An 18,078-nucleotide genomic window follows, 5' to 3' on the forward strand; every position below is an offset into this window, starting at 1 on the left:
CTCGCAATAAAAAAAACCCCTTCACTCCTCGCCATCGTCCAAATCACGATCATCCCAATACTGACACAGCCTTCTCACCGTCGATCGAAGCATAATCTTGCCATAACTCTCACAACTTCTCTTGCCATGGCTTGCTTAACAAGAGCTTTGATGATGGCAATTCACAGAAGAATGCCGCTTTGTTCTCCCACTAGTGACAAAGCCAAGGCGACTATGTAGGTATCCATGTATCGCTTAATGTGTAAGAATAATATAAATGCAAAAGCAAAAATATACACCCGAGGGGATTCGCCAAGGGGCACCCACCTCACTACTACCGGTACTCCGCCGCTGCACTGCTCATCTATGACTGAGCGGACGCGAAGCCAAGTTATCTCCTAACAGCTCACCATCAAAGTCCTTACTTCTACCGCATACGTTAGTAATGGTGCGGGAACTGGGCAAGGAGCGCGCCTAATTAGCACTGATTACAGAATTCAGAGTATGTGTTGACAGCTACTACCTACCTACTAGTACGGGGGAGTCCAGCTTGGCACGAGTATTAAGGACTCAGGGTTCTCAAACCCAAAGGTTGGGCACCAACATCACCAGACTGTTTCTTCGTCTTGAGCTCATCGCTCATTTGACACTATAACACGGTGCGGTAAACTCGTACAGAACCAACCAAACGTCCACGTCAAAGAAAAATCAACAACAATCAGCACAAACTCAATTCAAGAAAACCCATCACCACAGCAGTACAACACATCTTTCATAGCTACAACGGTGCTACAGGCCACCACCCGCCCCTCCATATTGGTTTGATACCTGTAGAGCCGCCGTTGTAACACAAGAATATCTGCAAACGCAATGATACGAAATTAATAAACAGGCGCCAGGACGTTGACATCTGCAGTGTCATTAATACAGCTTACGGCAACAAAACTGTAGAGAAACTAATCAAGTCTCTGGTCAAACAGCTAAAGACAGTGTTAGGCACTAATAATGTTTACTATAGAATGGTACGCTAGGGGCTTACTACATATAGGCTGGCCGCTGGGTTAGGGTTGGGTAGGGGTAGGGTCTTACTTAAGCATAACCGTACTATAAAGTGATCTTCCTCCCGACTCAGAGCATCTGCAAACCATAGCGCAACCATGGACCCAGCCAGTCAGGCACTGGCTCTAGATCTGCCCCCAAACGTGCGCAAGAGTATCTCTGCTCGAGCTCGATATGCTAATACTTTTGCATTGCCCGCCGACGAGTAACGAAACGCCCCGCCGAACCACCGAAAAAGAATTGGCCTCAAGGCTTCCGTCGCCGCCATCCAGAAATTAAGTTAAGGAGTAATAGAGCGATGCCTTGGGAGCGTCACGATAACAACATATACGATAAGGTTAAGAAATGGTTTAATGTGATCGAAAAGGAACTCCGTAGACCAGACGTCTTGCCTAAGAATGTCTACAATATGGATAAAACAGGCATCATGCTTTCTATGCTTGGTTCTGTTAAAGTCCTTGTAGGTAAGGATGATCGGCGAAGCTATAGAGGTGCTAGCGTGAAGCGCACGATGGTAACTGCCATCGAGTGTATATCCGCAAGCGGTGAGTATTTGAACCCAATGATTATCTGGCCAGCCACTACCCATAGGAGCAACTGGACAACGTTCCCCACTCCTGGATAGGCATACGCTTTATCTAAGTCAGGATACAACGACTCTTATATCAGTCTTAAGTGGATAAAACGAGTGTTTGATCCCCAAACAAAAGCTCGCGCTAATCAGAAGCCACAAATACTAATCTGCGATGGCTTTAGAACACACGAGACCCTTGAGGTCCTTGAGTTCTGCTTTAAGAACAACGTTATCCTATGTCGATTGCCCTCCCACACCTCCCACAAGCTACAGCCGTGTGACGTATCCGTTTTTGGCCCACTAAAGACGGCATATCAAGACAAAGTCGAACTACTATATCGCGGAGGTCTAACGACCATTAACAAAGAACATTTCACCACCATATACAGCCCAGCAAGGAAAAGGGCCATGACTAAGAAGAATATCCTTGCCGGCTGGGCAAAGACGGGACTCTTTCCGTTCAACCCACCAAGGGTTCTTCGTGACATCACGAAGCCTGACGCCCCACTGACTGTTGCTCTAATGACTGTTCCGATACCATGTGTAGATGCAAGTGATGTGATGTATCAGTAAGAAAAAAACGCATTTGGAATTGAAAGTAGCATAGGACTTTTCTTTGCCTCCTTTAGACTTACAAGGCTTATTCACTGCAAGTCCTGGATCCTAATAGCCTCGCAACCTACGCAATCTATCATAATGGCGTCACGTGGTAATTTTCTTGTGCGCTATATAAGAACGGAACTGCGCGGGGATGCTTCGGATGTTATTGGAGAGACTGTGGTGGGTGAGATTCATGGTTGTCCCATGTGGTAGGTACTCTCTGGAGCACTCCAATGATATGTGCAGGAAAGGCAGGGGTGGGTGCATATGAGTGAGCGAGCGTATCGGATAATTTCGGCTCCTTCAAAAGTCAAAGTGCACGGCATTTGAGTAGGTTTTTGAGATTGAATAGAAGGCTTTTTCATTGATGGTGAGTTGGATATATGTTTGTTGGCAAAGAAGACCTGAGAAGGTCCGCCAGTCGAACAAGGCTACAAGATTCCGCCGTGTAAAGCAAATATCGCTACAAGTGTTTCATGACCTTGGAAATTTCCCTGATGCTCGTCAGAATCTTGTTTGCAATTGTGAATTGCAAGGACTTACTCCTCGTGCAGAAGTCCAGAGACCATTTTCACAATACTATTCGTATCATTGGCTCTGTCTACTGCTGTGCCTCCATGTACAATTCATACTCGTAACTCGAGTACAGGAAAGGAGACACGCCCTTAAGATCATTCTCGAAAAGTGGTACGCTTGCGTAGTACTGAGTGAATTAGCAGATAGTCGCTAGCGTCCTTTGGTGATCTTACCTCAAAAGTGCCATTGGAGCTCAAGCTACCAGTCTGAGCGGTCCATCCCCAGACCAAGGCACCATCACTATCACGCTTGCTTGAAAATGTCTCCGTCATAAGCTCATATCCGCTGAGTGCTGCGTTGAGATACTTGTCGCCCTGGACGTATCCCATGCGCAAACTCTTCATTAGACCGTAAACGAACATGGCGGATCCCGAACTCTCAATGTAGTTACCAGACCTGGACTCAAAACCAGGGTCCATGACATTGTACCAGCCCTTGTATACGGGGTCCTGTGCGGCAACAATGGCATCTGCAAGAGAGTGGAGATACTTCAACAAGCGTGCGCGTCCTGGGTGGGTCTCAGGGAAGTAGTCGAGAGTGTCGACAAGCGCCATGATGTACCATCCTACAGCACGACCCCAAACGTGCGGTGCGGCACCAGTCTGGTTGTTCGCCCAGATTGACTTCTTGCTGACATCGAAACCGTGGACAGGTAGGCCATTGGTACGGTTTCGGTCCACGGTAGTTCCAGCGTCAATCAGATCGAATTGAAGGGCAATGTCGTCCCATGCGGTGGTGTTGTCAGGCTCGAACTCATGGGTCCAGCGTGCATAGAAGACGTCAAGCATGAAGATGCCGTCCAGCCACATCTGATCAATGTAGACTGGGTAGCGATGGTAGAAACCGCCATCTGGTGTGCGGAAAGTGCGATCGATCTGGTCACGCAAGACTTGTGCTGCTTTCTTGTAGATCTCATTGCCGTCTGTGAGGTTGTACATGTCTAGGAAAGTATGACCGAAGCGAATGTCATCAATTGAGTTGCTGTTGTTGTGCAAGAGGATATCTTCTCCATTCCATGCTGGGTAGAGCACATAGTCGGTATGATGCTTCACATAGTTTCTGTACTTCTCATCATGGGTACGGTCGTATGCACGTAGGATTCCCGAGAGATAGGACGAGACGGTATATGCAGTGGTTGGCTCAACACCGTGTTTGATCTGGGAGTCGGCCATCCATGTGAGATACCGTGGTTTGCCATGGAACTCCTGTGGCTCGATCTTCTCTTCCGGAGCAATTGTAAACCATCCATTTGGTAGATTGACTTTTGCGGATGCCAGGCTCACGCTGGCCAGCGCGCCGGTTGCGAACAGGAGAGACTTCATGGCAGTACAAGGTGTTCAGAATCAAGAGTTAAAGAAAGAAACCTGTGAGTTGATTTGGGCCACTACGAGCATCTTCTCCCTTCTTTATATATCCGCGTTTTCCATTCTAGTCAGTGGACACGGATATTCTCACTTCCTGGCCGGAGCAAATCCATTGACGAATGTGTACTTGGCCAGGTAACTTTTTGCATAGTACGAGTTGTTGCCTTGGCCCCAAGAGAACTTTCGAGTTTCCTTTCACGCGAGATTGTATGAATCGTATATCCGACATGGTTTCCGGAGTCCATGCAACCATGTATATGGACGGAAAAAATCGAGTGGGGACTGTGGAGTGGACCTTGGCAGATGCGGGGAAGGACCATGATGCAAGTCTTGCGAGCGACCTTGCAGGAGAATTCGGTCTCATCTAGAATTTGTGCCATATCTGAGCATGTGTACTGCTTCGAGATGGGAGAGAGAGTAAGCTTTGCTGAGTGATGAAAGGCATGGAAATCTTAAACTACCCATCGGACCGCGCCGATAGAAGTGGCCCGAATTACTGTGGAGAGGATTAGAGTGTACCAAAATCTTACGGCAACCGATGCTTGAAATGTACGATACCCAGAATGTCTTATTTAAGGGTAATTTTATATTAAAATCCCAAGAGATGCTAAGTTAAGACAGGCATGCAATTGCGTCAACACTTACCATTTCGAGCTGTGTCTAGTCAGTCGTCCACCGTCTCGGATTATCAAGTCATTGGTCGTGCTAAGTTACGTTACTCCAGTCTCCGCACGTAGTATCGGTATTGCTTCGGCTGTGGCTTGTTTGTTGATTACTATGGTAGTCCAGCCACGCCAGCCACTTCCGCCTAAAGTCAACTTAGTAACATAGCATGTCCCTAGTACGCATCGCCGCGGCACGGCAGTCCGTGCTTCTGGTGAGATTCTGAATGCAGACTGACATCACCCCATCGCCAGTGCGAAACATCAACAAAACTCGGCCATCGCACATCATCGCCGATTCATCTTGGACAATTTGTTCGATGATAAAGCGCACACGAATATGACGCGTCTAAATGGTAGTCTGGAGAAGGACGAGGAGACGAATCAAGCTGCATGGGAAGCAGCAAAGGGATCCCTGGTAGGAGCAACGAAGGTATGTCGTGTGTGCTTTTACAGTATTTTATGCATCCTGGACTGTGAGAGTCGGGGGTTTTGGGTGTTGGACACAGTATGCTTCCTTCGCTGAGAGAATTCTGCCGGTGGATCATTCAAGCTGCTTAATCCGTCGTGATGCGAACCTTGTATCAACCTGTCTGGTTCATACCGCGGAACAAGAGGCGATGTGATGCAGTAGCTGATGGATTTTGACAGTGGGGTGCCCTTTTCGCAGTCGGCGGTGGCATAGCATACGCCTTCTCACCATTCTATCGCAGCCTCACCGTGCAATTCAAAACGTTAGTTATTTCTCTCTCTTCCCAGCCAATTCAGCAGCAGAGAATAAAAAGTCGAGTGGTGGCTCTTATTCCGTTCACGCAACACGTACAATGATCGAATCACCCCATTGACCAATTCAGATATATCCAGATGTCGGGCATGATACTGGGCGGTATGCTGGAAGCCGATAAGCGTATGATCAACTACCAACATCAGGTACGGTACCAAAAGAGGCTCACAAGGGATATGGAAGTCTGGAGACAGTACGAAGAGAGCTTCGAGGAGCGAGGGACGCCAGGCGTTGGGGCTGAAAGCAAAGTGCAGAGACCGGATGGAAAAGATTAGGTTGAAGAAGGAATTGAACTTGAAGGTTTAGGGGAATGAAGAAGAATGATTATATTCGTGGAAAATATTGAATATTGCGCATCACGGCTGCCGTGGGCACTCATGTGACGCAATGCAAAGCCTATGAGATCGAGTAGAGACATGTCGTGTACTGTCTGAATGGCATACCGGTAGAGTCGCAGCAATGGTGCATGTGATGGTAAAACAGAGAAACAAGCCCACCGATGGCCATCTATAGTGAACAGCACTCTTTGGCGCCGTATTTACCGGGTTTCCTCCTCCTCCTCGTCCTCCTCCTCCTCGTCCTCCTCCTCCTCGTCATCCTCTACCCAATTCTACAAGACGGACGAACTTTCTCGAACCTGGCCATTGATGCCTGCTGGATTGGCCAATGACGTGGGGCGTGTTTGTAGCGCGTCGGGCTTACATAAGACGCCCCACGAACGCCGCTCCCCTCAAAAGCCAGCTGGTCAATTCGCTTTCTTCTGGTCTCCAGGCAGCATCCGCTGCTCTCACCTATTTCACATACACCAACACCATTGCTCGTAGTCACTTCAGCTATAGGCAGTTATGGATGTCTTTTGGACGCTCCCGCCTGTCTCCAGGTAAGCTCTGCCGCACTCGAGCCCTCTCACCAGTCGCCCAAGCTAACACCTATACAAGGACCATCACAGCATTGGCTGTCGGTGTATCCGCCTTGGGGTACAGCGGCCTCATCGATCTTTCTAATTATGTGTTTGTGAGCCAATGGGTCTTTACCATGAAAATGGTACCCCAGCTCTGGCGTGTCGTCACGGGGTTTCTTATCACGAAACCCAAGTTTGGCATCCTCTTGGACCCGTACTTCCTGTACCAGTACGGCAGTGGCCTCGAACGCGAGTCCTCCCGCTTCTCGCAGCCGGGAGACTTCTTCGTATACACGGCGTTTCTCGCCAGCATCATAGTTGTAAGTACCTCTGTGTGCTTTCAATCTTCGCCCACAACGCTTGCACTATATACCTCGCATCGACACGACTGTCTGCGACCAAACAATCGGTCTTACAGACCACCTCGGATTATCTGCTCGCCCAGCCTATACTTCTAGCTGAAGCGATTCCTGGAACCGAGGGAGAGTACCCTTGCACATTATGCCGTTCCGTCATTCGCAAAATCCAAAAGGGACGCGTGTGGTGTGTGAGCATGGTGGGAATGCTACTTGAGAAAGCTTTGCGAATGCTCTCCATTTCGTTAGGCGGTGTTGGCTCCCTACATATCTTGCGTTTTTCATGATCTTCGTCACAATGTTTTGCTGCGATTGAGTGTCTATATAGGAACTCTACGCTAACATTGCTCGTGTCAAGGCAACAGCAGGTGCTGCATTCGGCTCCTACACCTTCCTCCCCGCGCTCTCACTCGCCTACGCATATACCTACGCGCAAGAAAACCCCACCCGTAAAGTCTCCTTCTTCGTCGTCACTTTCGATTGCAAGTTCCTTCCGTACGCCATGCTCGCCATGTCGTTCGTCATGGATGGTCCCGGGACCGCCCTCGTGCAAATTTGCGGTCTACTCGCTGCACACATGTACGATTTCTTGACGAGGATCTGGCCTACATTTGGCGGAGGCAAGAATTACATCTTCACCCCACAGATTGTGCGGAGCTGGTTTGGTGCGACGCCCGGTAGCGTGCAGAACCGAGGATACGGACATGCGGTTCAGGGACGTGGAGCAGCGCCGAGCACTGGAGCAAGCACGAGCGTGAGGAACGCGTGGGGTAGCATGGGACCCGGTCGCCGACTAGGCGGATAGGGCATTGCACTTGTACTGGAAACGTCTTGTGTAAGGATTCATGGGTTGGATGTCCATCAAATAGATATAGTTGCCTCGCGTTTCGAGTAATATCAATGCATTGTAGGCATTCATGTTTGCGAACTGTGACAATTTACATCCAATCTACAAATACCGCCGACTTGTATCACAAGCGATAGTACCTGCGTGCCACCCCTCTTTGTCACATCCGCACATATCACATTCAGCAACAAAACCATGATCAAACTGAAGTGGTTATACTCCTTAACTATATCTAATCATCACTATACAAACCCCCTCCCCTCCGCCCCAGAAACATTCATCTACTTCGAGCTCCCAGCTGGATTACTCGGCCCATCCACCGCCCTCTCCACATGTCCCGCAATCCCATTCTTACTCGCATCAAACTGACTCCCAATCACGCCATCCTTGCTAAACGGACCCCCCACCGCCTGTGGAATCTGGCCAATTGACCCATCGGGATTGACTGGTGTTTTTCTGTTAGCATTGTGCTATGTGCAGCGCCTACGCCTCGAAAATGAATTCCACGCAAGCGGGAGAGGTATGACAGAGCACGGCCGAGAAGAGGAAGAAAAATAAAGATACATACATTGTCGTCCGATTGCCCCCGCGCTACTAAGCACACTCGGATTCTCCTGTGGAATAGCATTGGTATCCTTCTTTGCGCCTATCTTATCTGCAGCCGCGGTCGTATTGTCCGTCATATTTGGCGAGTTTCCGGGTTGAGAGAGGCCGAGTTGCTGGGAGAGAGGTTCTGTTGATTTGGGCATGGATATGCTTTTGAGAGAGAGAAGTATATTTGACTGTGGTGAAGGAGGATTGAGTAACTGGAGAGTGAGGTTGCAAGTCGAGTTGTAGATATGGGTTGGGATGGTATGGAGGTCAGGTACAGTGTTTCAATGGGTTAGATTATATAGGGGGATTGTAGATGGGGAGTGCGTGTAGAGTGCGTCACAAGGAGGCGTTGAGGTTGATGATGGGTGGTGATGTCATGATGAGAGTGTGTGGGCGATGTGCGGCGTTGACATGTGGGACATGTATGATGCAAGGGTTTGAGCTACGGTGCGTTTTCAACTACACTGGAGGGGAGAGAAGGTCTCTGATTTCGACTTGTGTGGTGATGCTGTGGGGTAGCTAGTGGCTCGTGAGCGGCAATGTAAGTGTCGTACTTTTGGAGTGGCGAATAGTGATCTATGGTGAACACGACACCCCAATCAGTAAATACTGGGTATCAACAAATCATAAGACAATTCCGGTTCCGGGAAATGCTTCATTGAAATTGCTGATTCTGGTATCATAGCACGCTACTAACCCCTCCTCTTCTGCCGCGCACCGCCGACTTTTGGGAATCTTAATGGTAATTTCAACTTTGCGATGAAGTGGTTAGCACTCTCGGCCTTGGTCAACTTCCACTTGGCCATATCTGTCTGTGTTGGTGCTGAAAGCTTGCATCCCAGTTCCAGGAAGTACTGTTTGATTCTGTTGGGTATTAGCCGCAATACCCTTTATAGAGAAAGGGGAAACGTACTCTTTGTTTTCGAGCTTGAGGTCCTCCCGAAGATCATTAATGTCGACTTCGTGATCGTCGACGATGAGCGCTGCTGCTGCAATGTGTGTCATGAGGTTGTCGATATTCCAGCGAGGCATGTCACCACTATCAATGTTAACTCGGAGTACATCCACATCGTACAAAGACTTACTTTTCCGAGGCAAACTTCCTCCTGATGGCCAAAACACATCCTGCAGGTGTGTCATCGCCCATGGCAGCCTCCAGCTTTCCCTTTATGGGAATCTTCTTGGGCTTGTTTCCACCAGAACCCTGTAGTGCAGCGTTGAAGTTGATGCACAACAGTATGAAGCGCAACAACTTGAGCTTCTGGATCTGCTTGCCTCTGGCGAGTTTGACAATGCGCTTGGCAACAAACTTGCTGCTGACTGAGACACCCTGACCAGCTGTTGATGCGTCTACCCAGTCCTTGACTTCTAGCATGGTCATTAGCCCGCTACCCACGATGTTATCAATCGTGTAGACATCGCCTGGGTATTCGGCGGCCAAGTTGGGCGTAGGTCGAGGCTTGGATTTGTCCACTGCTGCTTCGAGTTCTGCCTTGGTAGGCATCGGGACACCAGTATTCGCCATATTTGTGAGGACATTCTCCGCCACAGCATCGTTCTGCGCTGTGCTCGGATCGCCTGGCTTGCCGCTGTGTATGGCATTCAGCGTCCGATCCTCGAGCGCCTTTCTTGACTTCTTCGATCCGAATTCTGAAGCGAGTGCTGCGCGCTTTGCAGTGATATTGCCCAGTTGTGCTTCCTTGCGTGCCTGCTCTTCTCGCATCTCTTCGGTCTCGCTGCGCAGAGTGCTCCGTACAACCAGTCTCTTTACAGGCACGACCTGCAGCTTGCTAGTGCTTGGATCGTATACGGCAACATAGTCCTTCAATTGACTCTCTGAGCTGCCATCATGCTCTTCTTGTGCGAGATAGTCGAGACGGGGATGATCCGAAGACTGCAAGAGCAAATCGGTGATTTCGCCTTTGCGTAAGATCTTCGTGCGCTTATAGGGATTGAACTTGATATGCGGCGGTATTTGGAAACCAGGTGTGGCGGCTGTAAAAACAATGAGCAACCGTGGTGCGTAAAGCTGTATTGCGACAGATTGTGCTTACCTAGTATCGGACCCAGTAGTTCCTTGTTCTCCACCAACTCGACGCTCACGGTTCCTTTTGGCGTGGTGGCCGCCTTCTTCTTTGGCCGCTCGCCTTTGCCGCTCTCCTCATGTCTCTTTCTCTTCTTCTCTTTCTCACTCATCGTGGCGGGTGGCTGGGCAGACGCTGGTGACACTGGTGACACGGGCGATGGTTCCGGCGATGGTTGTTTGTCGCGACTCTCAGAAAAAGTTCGGATCTCGAATTGGCAGAATTGGGCGGTGAAGCACTAGCGTGCCATGAACTACGCATGGATGACGTCTCCGCGTTTAGTGGACGCGTTCCAGTCCAAATCGCTCCTTCTGCACATTTAGGCAGGCGCGACACCAAAGTGTTTGTTGGCTCTTCTTAGTCCCTTCCTCGTTCCAGAGAATAATTGTCTGGATTGATCACATGCAATCACCCTTATCTCTTAAGTCAATGTAGCCTCAACCCATTCTCTGCTTCTTCGTCCCATTTCATTCCACTCTCATTCTCCTTCTCCTGCTGTCCACCTCTTCCTTTGATCCTTTTTGCGCCAGTCCTCAGACGCTGCCGTACCCCAATCAAATCAGCCATGTCCAACATGTTCCGAAATGCTTCAGGAGTCGTGGGAAATGCAGGCAAACAACTCCAATCTACCACTAAAAGGGTGGGCAATACTATCCAAGCCACAACCGATAGGATGCTCCCAGCCCAGCAACGCAAGGAAATCGCCCAAACCCTCCGCTTCTTCGCTGAGGACAACCCAAAGCTGGCAGTGTGGACCCCTCGAGTCCCATGATGTCTCCAACCGCTGACAGTCTAGGCCTTCCTCGCGACACAAGCTGTCCTAGCTGGCCTTCCTCTTATCCTCTTCGTCGCCTTTGCTACGACGACTCTTCTAGTCTCACTTACCACCTGCCTACTGCTGGGTCTTCTGGCCTCTCTAGCCTTCACTTTCATGGTCGTTGGCTTTGCTCTCATCTTCGTTGTACCCACTGTCTTTATTGCCAGCTGTTCGGCAACCTTCATCTTCATCTGGGGTCTCGTCGGCTACACTATCCTTCGACGGCTCAATGGGGGTGAGACGCCCTCCAAGCGCGGTACACGGATGGGAGATAAGCTGCACGGGCTGAAGAAAGGCCAGACTGGAATACACGTTGGTGGTGAGGCAGGTTATGGCCAAGACAGCAAGGAAGTACGCAAGCCGTCCACGAAGAAACACGGTGCCAGCAAGAGCGACGACTGCGACAATGCATCACGTCGTGGGAATGGTGGGTACGCGAATGGAGAAAATGGCCACCAGAGTACGATTGAGTGGGAACAGAAGTGGGACAATGGAGTTCAGCCGCACCCTGTTTCCGTTGAAGTTGATAACCCTTATCAGGTTCTCAAAGCTGTAAGTCTTCAAATTACACACAAAATCTGAGCTTTGCGATCTGTCTGACAGTTCAAAATAGGAAACTGAAGTATAATGAGTTCTCACTCTGAAATTTCTTGACGACCAACAATTGCCAAAAAGCTACACAAGATGATGGTTTGATACTTCAACATCAATGGTAACGACATCTCCAGGAAGGTCTTGAAATTAGCTCCAGAATGCAAGGGATAATTTGAGTACCAACTTCACATAGCTAAATTTAACATCTTTCTAATGATGGAAGCCGCCTGCGACAAGATGACGCCTGCCCAAGTGCGCCTGAACAATCAGATCTCACATGCACGTGACCCATTACTTCACGCATAAAATCTCTCACTTCTACTAACACAGCATGCATCCTTCAAGCACACGTCAATTGCTCGAATATTCAAAAATTAGCCGACGCACCTTCATATCGCTTTCCCGTGCATTCAAGCGTATCAACGACACATATATGGAGTCTATTCAAAAAAAAGCCTGGTCCAAGTGTAATGTCTCGACTCCATTGCATGGCGATCAAATTGTATCATCAAAAAAACGCTTGCGTCTTCTCTTGGACCTGTCTTCAAAACAAGTTAGTCCGTCAAGTGAACATATCCTGATCGTCTTTTTCGACAGCAATCATCCGCAAGCCTCACGGCTGCAATCTAAATGTTCTTACTACATCTTTGCAAATCAATGATACTGTCAGCAAATGAGAGTTGTGTCTGGTATCCTCATTCGAGTACATGCCCATGCATCACGTCTCGGTGCCATGAGAGACTAGTGCACTTCCGAAATGAACACCATTACAAGCGCAGATGATCTCAGGAGATTTGCGGGTCATATTCATTCTGCAATGACAACGTACAAAGACTTTGTTGTACTAGACAAGGTCGTGAAGGCGTTGTCTGGACTCTACCTCCATCACCAATGTCGCAGTGCGAGGGGGAGCCACTGCCCAGAAGAACATGGAGAATTATCTCTGGAGGGATCATCAGAAAGGCCCTCCAGTAAGGACTTCAAAGGATGCTAGACTAGACTGCAAAGTCCGTATAGCCCCGCAGTATCCTTAGTTCTTGAGAAGTATGAAGTACAAGCAACATGTCCAGATCACCATCTGCCAACGCTACTTTACACCAGTGCCACCCCAATTGCGCCACCTCAACCCTACCCGTAAGTTCAAAGTGTTTGCAGCCTTCAATCCGCAACTAAATTGAAGCTTTTGGTATCCTGCCAGAACATTGGGCGTAACGCGCAATATCTTGGATGCGAAATCACTTGGGCTCGACACCCATCGCTAAAACTTCTCTCCAGCAAGCGTGATGTTCGCAGTCACTCGCTCATGGTCAGCTTTACTTTCTGTGGGGGCATGGGGGAGCGGGGGAGGGCATGACAAAGAATATGCCGGCGACATTGCAATCGAGCTGCGTTGGTAAATAAGAGATAGGCCTCAAATTTCTCGCTGGCTTGACATTTGTCACTGGGTACAAACGCTGATACCCATTCCCAATGCGTATGCGCGAATTTTCTTGTTTGCTGCGCATGATGTATAAATTGCAGATTTTGGGTATATGGAGACGCTCAACCACGGCACTGTCAGAAATCGTAGCGGCCATGAGGCAGAGAGAAGATTCAATAGCAGAGCTGGGGAGGTGAATGTCTTGCCACGTTTTCAAAAGGAGCAAGAGAACATCTATGAAGTTTGGACCTGGCTTGAAACACAGGCTTGAAAAGAAAAGTGCAAGGCATCACATCACATGTCTTTGGAATTGGAAGGGCAAGTATGCTATGAATGGTTCGTGCGGAGTACATTGCAGAGTTTTTTATTCCACAGTGTTTTCACAATTTTCGAAATGCCGACTCATGTGATATTGTGTGAGGGTCTGCTTTTCTTCATAAATCCTCTCCGCACCGATGATGGCCTTTGCTCTGGCGAGTTCAGACTATAAAGCTTGAATGAACATGTGTGGAAGAGTGGATGTCTACTCTATTTTGTTTTTGCAATACTTTACCTGTCTTGTTGCATGCACTTTTGGTTTTCAAAGGAATATATGAGACTGCCGACAACATCGCTGGACTAGGCACAGTAATGGCTGGTAGGCGTAGTGGGTCCATATAAAACCTCCATCGATACCACTTTGCTCCAACGCAAGCTCACAAAGTCCCACCTATGCCCTTCTTCAGCCATGAAACACACACCAGTGTCTTTGACATGCCTGGACATCACTACTGCTACGAATTAATGCTATCTAGCATTCGTTTTACAACTCTTTCAAACCACGAAGCTGGTCCTTCCATGCTCCTTGCGCGCGTTTTCTAAACCTACTTCGAGAAAGTTCATGTCATCACCTCCTTTACACACGCGCGTACATACATGAGAGCTTAATAAAGGTATAAAGTCTGCGCTGCTGTTCATTCATAGCTCTCTAATTACCCAGTTGAGATTCAACTTTGGAAACTGGAGTACTGGGGCGACATGTATGCTTAGGTCGTCACAAATAGAAGACTTACTACAGAAATGTTTGCTTGTTTCCTACCGTTGAATTACGCCACGTTGAGAAAAATGAGAAGCTCGAAATCCCGTTGACAATGCATGTACGCAAGCTCGACAACAGTGATCGAAGACATGTTATGCCTCGGGGTTTTGGTCTCCTATCATCAGTACACGGCGGGTGAAGTCCGAAAGGAAGAAGCAAAATGGTACATGTCCCTTGTAATCCAGTGCATCCACTTAATAAGACCACGCTTTGGATCCAACAGTATTGTAGACATGTACCTTGCCATCCGCGTGCCGGAATATCAAAATATGCAACGTAGAAGAGGCATGTTTCGGATCAAACGTTCGCCTGAATGACTAATGGTTTTGAGATCCAAATCCTTGGTCGATCTTCTCCATGACTTCGAAAAGAGGGAGCAAGGCACTTTGATCTCGAGGACCCCCCGGTATATCTACACTTGCTCCTGCATTGCCTCTCTCTTTCAAAGTGCGACCACCAGAGGCCATATATTTTGGTCAATATATTCTGGTTTATGACACCCACGGCGCACTGGGCCGAATACGTCTACAACGAGTATAGTCAAGTCTCCATGTGCCAGATAGCCTGGGGGCGACCACTAATCCCAGCCTAAAGGAGCGACATGAGCGGATATGTCCTTGTCCTCCTTTCCAAAAATTACCTTACAAGATACTTTCTCTGGCCAATCTCTATCATATCCATCCCGCCAATCAAACAACTCCAATTCCTCAAAGACATACAAATATATGATCCTGCTTCCCTAGAACATCTTCTCCATCCACCCCTTCACTGCAACGATACCAAAAAAATCAAACACTTCGTCCCGTGAAAGCGTAACGATTTCACATGAAAGATCGTTTCAAAGTTTTCTAATGTCCACCCTTGCTATCGGCGAAATCCCATCTCGTTTCATCCATGCGACTTCCACCAAGAGCGTCCCAAACCCCCATATCCACCAAGAACACAATAAAGCACCCTCAAAACATTGAACCTGTCCTCGCGCAAAAGCTGGTATAGCAACACATATATATACTCCATCTGACAAACGTCGGTATAAAAACGCCTTGAATCGCCAGACCCAGCACCCCGAACAATGTCGAAAAGGTCAGCGTCTACGCGATGAGAATTACTTGAGTGGAAGGATTACATTACCAAAGTCTCCAGCGAAACGGGAAAAAATACGCGTCATGGGTTGTGCTGGGCTTGTCGGAGTGTGTAACAGTCTACATGATACTAGTTCACTTTAGTATTTAATGAAATCTTCCAAAGGCTGGAGGGGTGTCATACCGAGGCCAGAATATTCCGTGACTTGCATTAACATTGCGATAACTTCTCCATTGGATTCGGGGTCATCTTGCTGCTCCGACGCCGCGGTAGGTAATGCAGAGCTGGATGATCGCAAAGTACGGTACCGGGAGCGTATATCCAGGTGACTACCTATCCTACCATACCGCGCCACCTCGGCCTACTATAAAACCACGTCTTCTCTCACATTCATGACTCCCCAACCACACCACAACCCCATCTCCACCTAACAGGCACAAAAACCCAGAACCCGTACATGATGTCCTGTGGTGTAACCCGCCAAAAGAGCCAGTTATCGGACAACATGCCCGCGCTCTCTCGAAACCAGCATTATACATTAATTGGAGGATCTGGCCTTGTACCTACCGGTACTGCAAGGCTCCAAACATGCCTGGCTTAAAGATTCTTTGTTCCTCGTGTAACATACCCTACCCCGTGCCTCGAAAAAACAAGGGCGGGAGGGGGGGTATATTTGAAAGAAAAGCTTGTACAACCAACCCGTCTCCGTCTTCAAGAGATGAGAATCAAAATAAAACCTCCGTCATTCTGAACACGTACAACAGTGGATAGAATGTGAATAGGATTGCCCGCTGAGGTAAGTACGTGTATTAATAAGCCAAGAGGGACATGGTTAGACGCAACGTATAATGATATTTATTTTGGTCACTGATCTCTATCCCTCTCCATATATAATCATGAAATTCTAACAAGGTTCTTACTTTTGATGCAAGTATTCGTTGCAAAGATTCATCATCGTCTGTTTTAATTTCTCCTTTTCACTACCAACTTCTCAGACACGAGAAATTACTACTTTTTTATAGACCAAGTTGTATGTCTAATACAATACTCTTGTACGGATACACGCTGCATTGCTGGTTAGAACCTTCCTCTTCTCGAAAGCAGGAGGGTAGGCAGGGGGAGAGAACATAGAGGGAAACTTACAACTCAACTCCTGCAAACTGGTGAATAAATCTTTGATTTCGCCCTCCTTGACCTCGCTAATGTCTGCCATGAGATAGGCGACATCGCCTCTCGAATCTGACATTTGCTTTTCAATGTTGTGGTGGAGGAGGATACCGTTGACTGGGTTGCCAGGTTAGCGTCCAGCACATTCTCGTTTACTTCAAGCTCATGTCTTTGATGTAATAAGACTCAAACTTACCTTGTCTAAGCACACCAGGAACGTTCTTGTGGATGAAAATGACACGCATGCAATCTGGTTGATCCTTTGCCAACCCCCTCAAGTTTACCTCGGGCATGTTGACGGCACCCAGCGTAGCACCTTCATTCACATATCGCACCAAGGCCGTGCTAACTTCTACTCCAATCGCACTCTGTGCTTCTTCGGTGCTGCCGCCGATGTGTGGTGTCAGGATGATGTTCTTCAGGCCGACGAGATCCTTGGTCCAGCTGTTGAGGTCGTTTGAGAAGTAATCCCCGTTGCCAGCAGGTTCGTTAGGGAAGACGTCTAGCGCTGCGCCGGCGAGCTTACCAGCGCGCGAGGCTTCGATGAGCGCGGGGATGTCGACAACGGTTCCGCGAGCATTGTTGATGAGGTAGGAGCCGTCTTTCATTTTTGCAAATTCAGCAGCGCCAATCAAGTTCTTGGTTTCGCTGGTCGCGGGAACGTGGAGAGAGACGAAATCGGCTTGTGAGAGCAAGTCGTCGAGAGAATTGACCTGTGTTGCGGTGCCCAGACCCATCATGGTCAAGACGTCGTAGTAAATGACATCCATACCCATGGACTCGGCCAATACACTGAGTTGACTGCCAATGTGCCCATAACCAACTATGCCCAGCGTCTTGCCACGAATCTCCCAGCAGCCTTTGCTGACTTTGTTCCATGTCCCGTTGTGCAGCTCCATGCTGCGGTCCGTGAGTTGGCGGGCGAGGGCGATGACCTCGGAGATGACGAGTTCGGCGACGGAGCGGGAGTTGCTAAATGGCGAGTTGAAGACTGCAATGCCCATTTGCGCAGCGGTTTGGAGATCGACCTGGTTTGTGCCAATGCAGAAACAGCCAATGACTATGAGGTTCTTTGCTTCTTCGAGGACGCGCTTGGTGAGCTTGGTCTTGGACCGGATGCCGATGACTTGTACATGGCGAATCTTTTCGATGAGCTGGTCTTCGGGCAGGGAGGCTTTGATGGCTTCCACTTGGTAGCCTTGGCCACGCAGGATGTCGACACCAGCTTCGTTTACATTTTCGAGGAGGAGCACCTTGATGTCCTTTGTGTCAAAGGGTTTCAGTTGCTTGGCGAGCTGCGAGGCGTTGGAGGCGTTGGGCATGTTGCCTAACTGGGCATTGCCAAAGCTACCAGACGGCGGGTTGCGCAGTGTGCTGGGTGGGCTGTGGAAGGAGAGATTGGGGCTGGTGCTGAAGTTAAGGCTGTTGGAAACGCTGCGGGCCAGCTTGTCGACATGGTTGCCGGCGATGTCCTGTGCGGGAGACATGGTGGGTACAGTGTGTGCGGCGTGTGCGTGGTTGTGGGGGGGGGAAGTGCTA

The 18,078-nt window shown here is 48.8% G+C and overlaps 9 protein-coding genes across 9 annotated transcripts; 5 read left to right on the top strand and 4 right to left on the bottom strand.

Moving 5' to 3' along the window:
- Positions 1 to 1,336: 1,336 nt before the first annotated feature.
- On the top strand, positions 1,337 to 1,663 carry IAQ61_011910 (uncharacterized protein; the record flags this gene model as incomplete). Its single annotated transcript, XM_003844444.2, has 1 exon — positions 1,337 to 1,663. One exon carries the CDS (start codon positions 1,337 to 1,339, stop codon positions 1,661 to 1,663), a length of 327 nt encoding a protein of 108 aa, XP_003844492.2.
- A 1,012-nt stretch (positions 1,664 to 2,675) lies between these two features.
- IAQ61_011911 (uncharacterized protein) lies at positions 2,676 to 4,940 on the bottom strand. Its single transcript, XM_003844445.2, has 3 exons — positions 4,798 to 4,940; positions 2,962 to 4,648; positions 2,676 to 2,915 (listed from the first exon to the last, which is right to left on the bottom strand). Exons 2-3 carry the CDS (start codon positions 4,108 to 4,110, stop codon positions 2,814 to 2,816), a joined length of 1,251 nt encoding a protein of 416 aa, XP_003844493.1. The 5' UTR covers positions 4,111 to 4,648; positions 4,798 to 4,940; the 3' UTR covers positions 2,676 to 2,813.
- A 44-nt stretch (positions 4,941 to 4,984) lies between these two features.
- Positions 4,985 to 5,873, top strand: IAQ61_011912 (uncharacterized protein; the record flags this gene model as incomplete). Its single annotated transcript, XM_003844446.2, has 4 exons — positions 4,985 to 5,016; positions 5,070 to 5,247; positions 5,466 to 5,548; positions 5,669 to 5,873. The coding sequence occupies 4 exons, from the start codon at positions 4,985 to 4,987 to the stop codon at positions 5,871 to 5,873; spliced, it is 498 nt and encodes a 165-aa protein (XP_003844494.2).
- A 357-nt stretch (positions 5,874 to 6,230) lies between these two features.
- IAQ61_011913 (uncharacterized protein) lies at positions 6,231 to 7,791 on the top strand. The gene is made up of 3 exons (XM_066099399.1): positions 6,231 to 6,478; positions 6,537 to 6,819; positions 7,214 to 7,791. The coding sequence occupies exons 1-3, from the start codon at positions 6,444 to 6,446 to the stop codon at positions 7,658 to 7,660; spliced, it is 765 nt and encodes a 254-aa protein (XP_065950918.1). The 5' UTR covers positions 6,231 to 6,443; the 3' UTR covers positions 7,661 to 7,791.
- A 192-nt stretch (positions 7,792 to 7,983) lies between these two features.
- On the bottom strand, positions 7,984 to 8,451 carry IAQ61_011914 (uncharacterized protein; the record flags this gene model as incomplete). The annotated part of the gene is made up of 2 exons (XM_003844448.1): positions 7,984 to 8,147; positions 8,271 to 8,451. The coding sequence occupies 2 exons, from the start codon at positions 8,449 to 8,451 to the stop codon at positions 7,984 to 7,986; spliced, it is 345 nt and encodes a 114-aa protein (XP_003844496.1).
- A 537-nt stretch (positions 8,452 to 8,988) lies between these two features.
- On the bottom strand, positions 8,989 to 10,618 carry IAQ61_011915 (uncharacterized protein; the record flags this gene model as incomplete). Its single annotated transcript, XM_003844449.2, has 4 exons — positions 8,989 to 9,160; positions 9,210 to 9,335; positions 9,382 to 10,291; positions 10,351 to 10,618. Coding segments are annotated over 4 exons (1,476 nt in total), but the record flags the coding sequence as incomplete, so codon positions are not given.
- Positions 10,619 to 10,945: 327 nt separating this feature from the next.
- Positions 10,946 to 11,825, top strand: IAQ61_011916 (uncharacterized protein; the record flags this gene model as incomplete). Its single annotated transcript, XM_003844450.1, has 3 exons — positions 10,946 to 11,128; positions 11,177 to 11,749; positions 11,811 to 11,825. 3 exons carry the CDS (start codon positions 10,946 to 10,948, stop codon positions 11,823 to 11,825), a joined length of 771 nt encoding a protein of 256 aa, XP_003844498.1.
- A 1,012-nt stretch (positions 11,826 to 12,837) lies between these two features.
- Positions 12,838 to 13,482, top strand: IAQ61_011917 (uncharacterized protein; the record flags this gene model as incomplete). Its single annotated transcript, XM_003844452.2, has 2 exons — positions 12,838 to 12,925; positions 13,313 to 13,482. 2 exons carry the CDS (start codon positions 12,838 to 12,840, stop codon positions 13,480 to 13,482), a joined length of 258 nt encoding a protein of 85 aa, XP_003844500.2.
- A 2,722-nt stretch (positions 13,483 to 16,204) lies between these two features.
- SER3 (Phosphoglycerate dehydrogenase ser3) lies at positions 16,205 to 18,078 on the bottom strand. The gene is made up of 3 exons (XM_003844453.2): positions 16,736 to 18,078; positions 16,516 to 16,656; positions 16,205 to 16,437 (listed from the first exon to the last, which is right to left on the bottom strand). Exons 1-3 carry the CDS (start codon positions 18,024 to 18,026, stop codon positions 16,409 to 16,411), a joined length of 1,461 nt encoding a protein of 486 aa, XP_003844501.1. The 5' UTR covers positions 18,027 to 18,078; the 3' UTR covers positions 16,205 to 16,408.

This window comes from Plenodomus lingam (genome assembly GCF_022343315.1).
Source record: "Plenodomus lingam strain CAN1 chromosome Unknown scaffold_20, whole genome shotgun sequence".
NCBI lineage: Eukaryota > Fungi > Ascomycota > Dothideomycetes > Pleosporales > Leptosphaeriaceae > Plenodomus > Plenodomus lingam.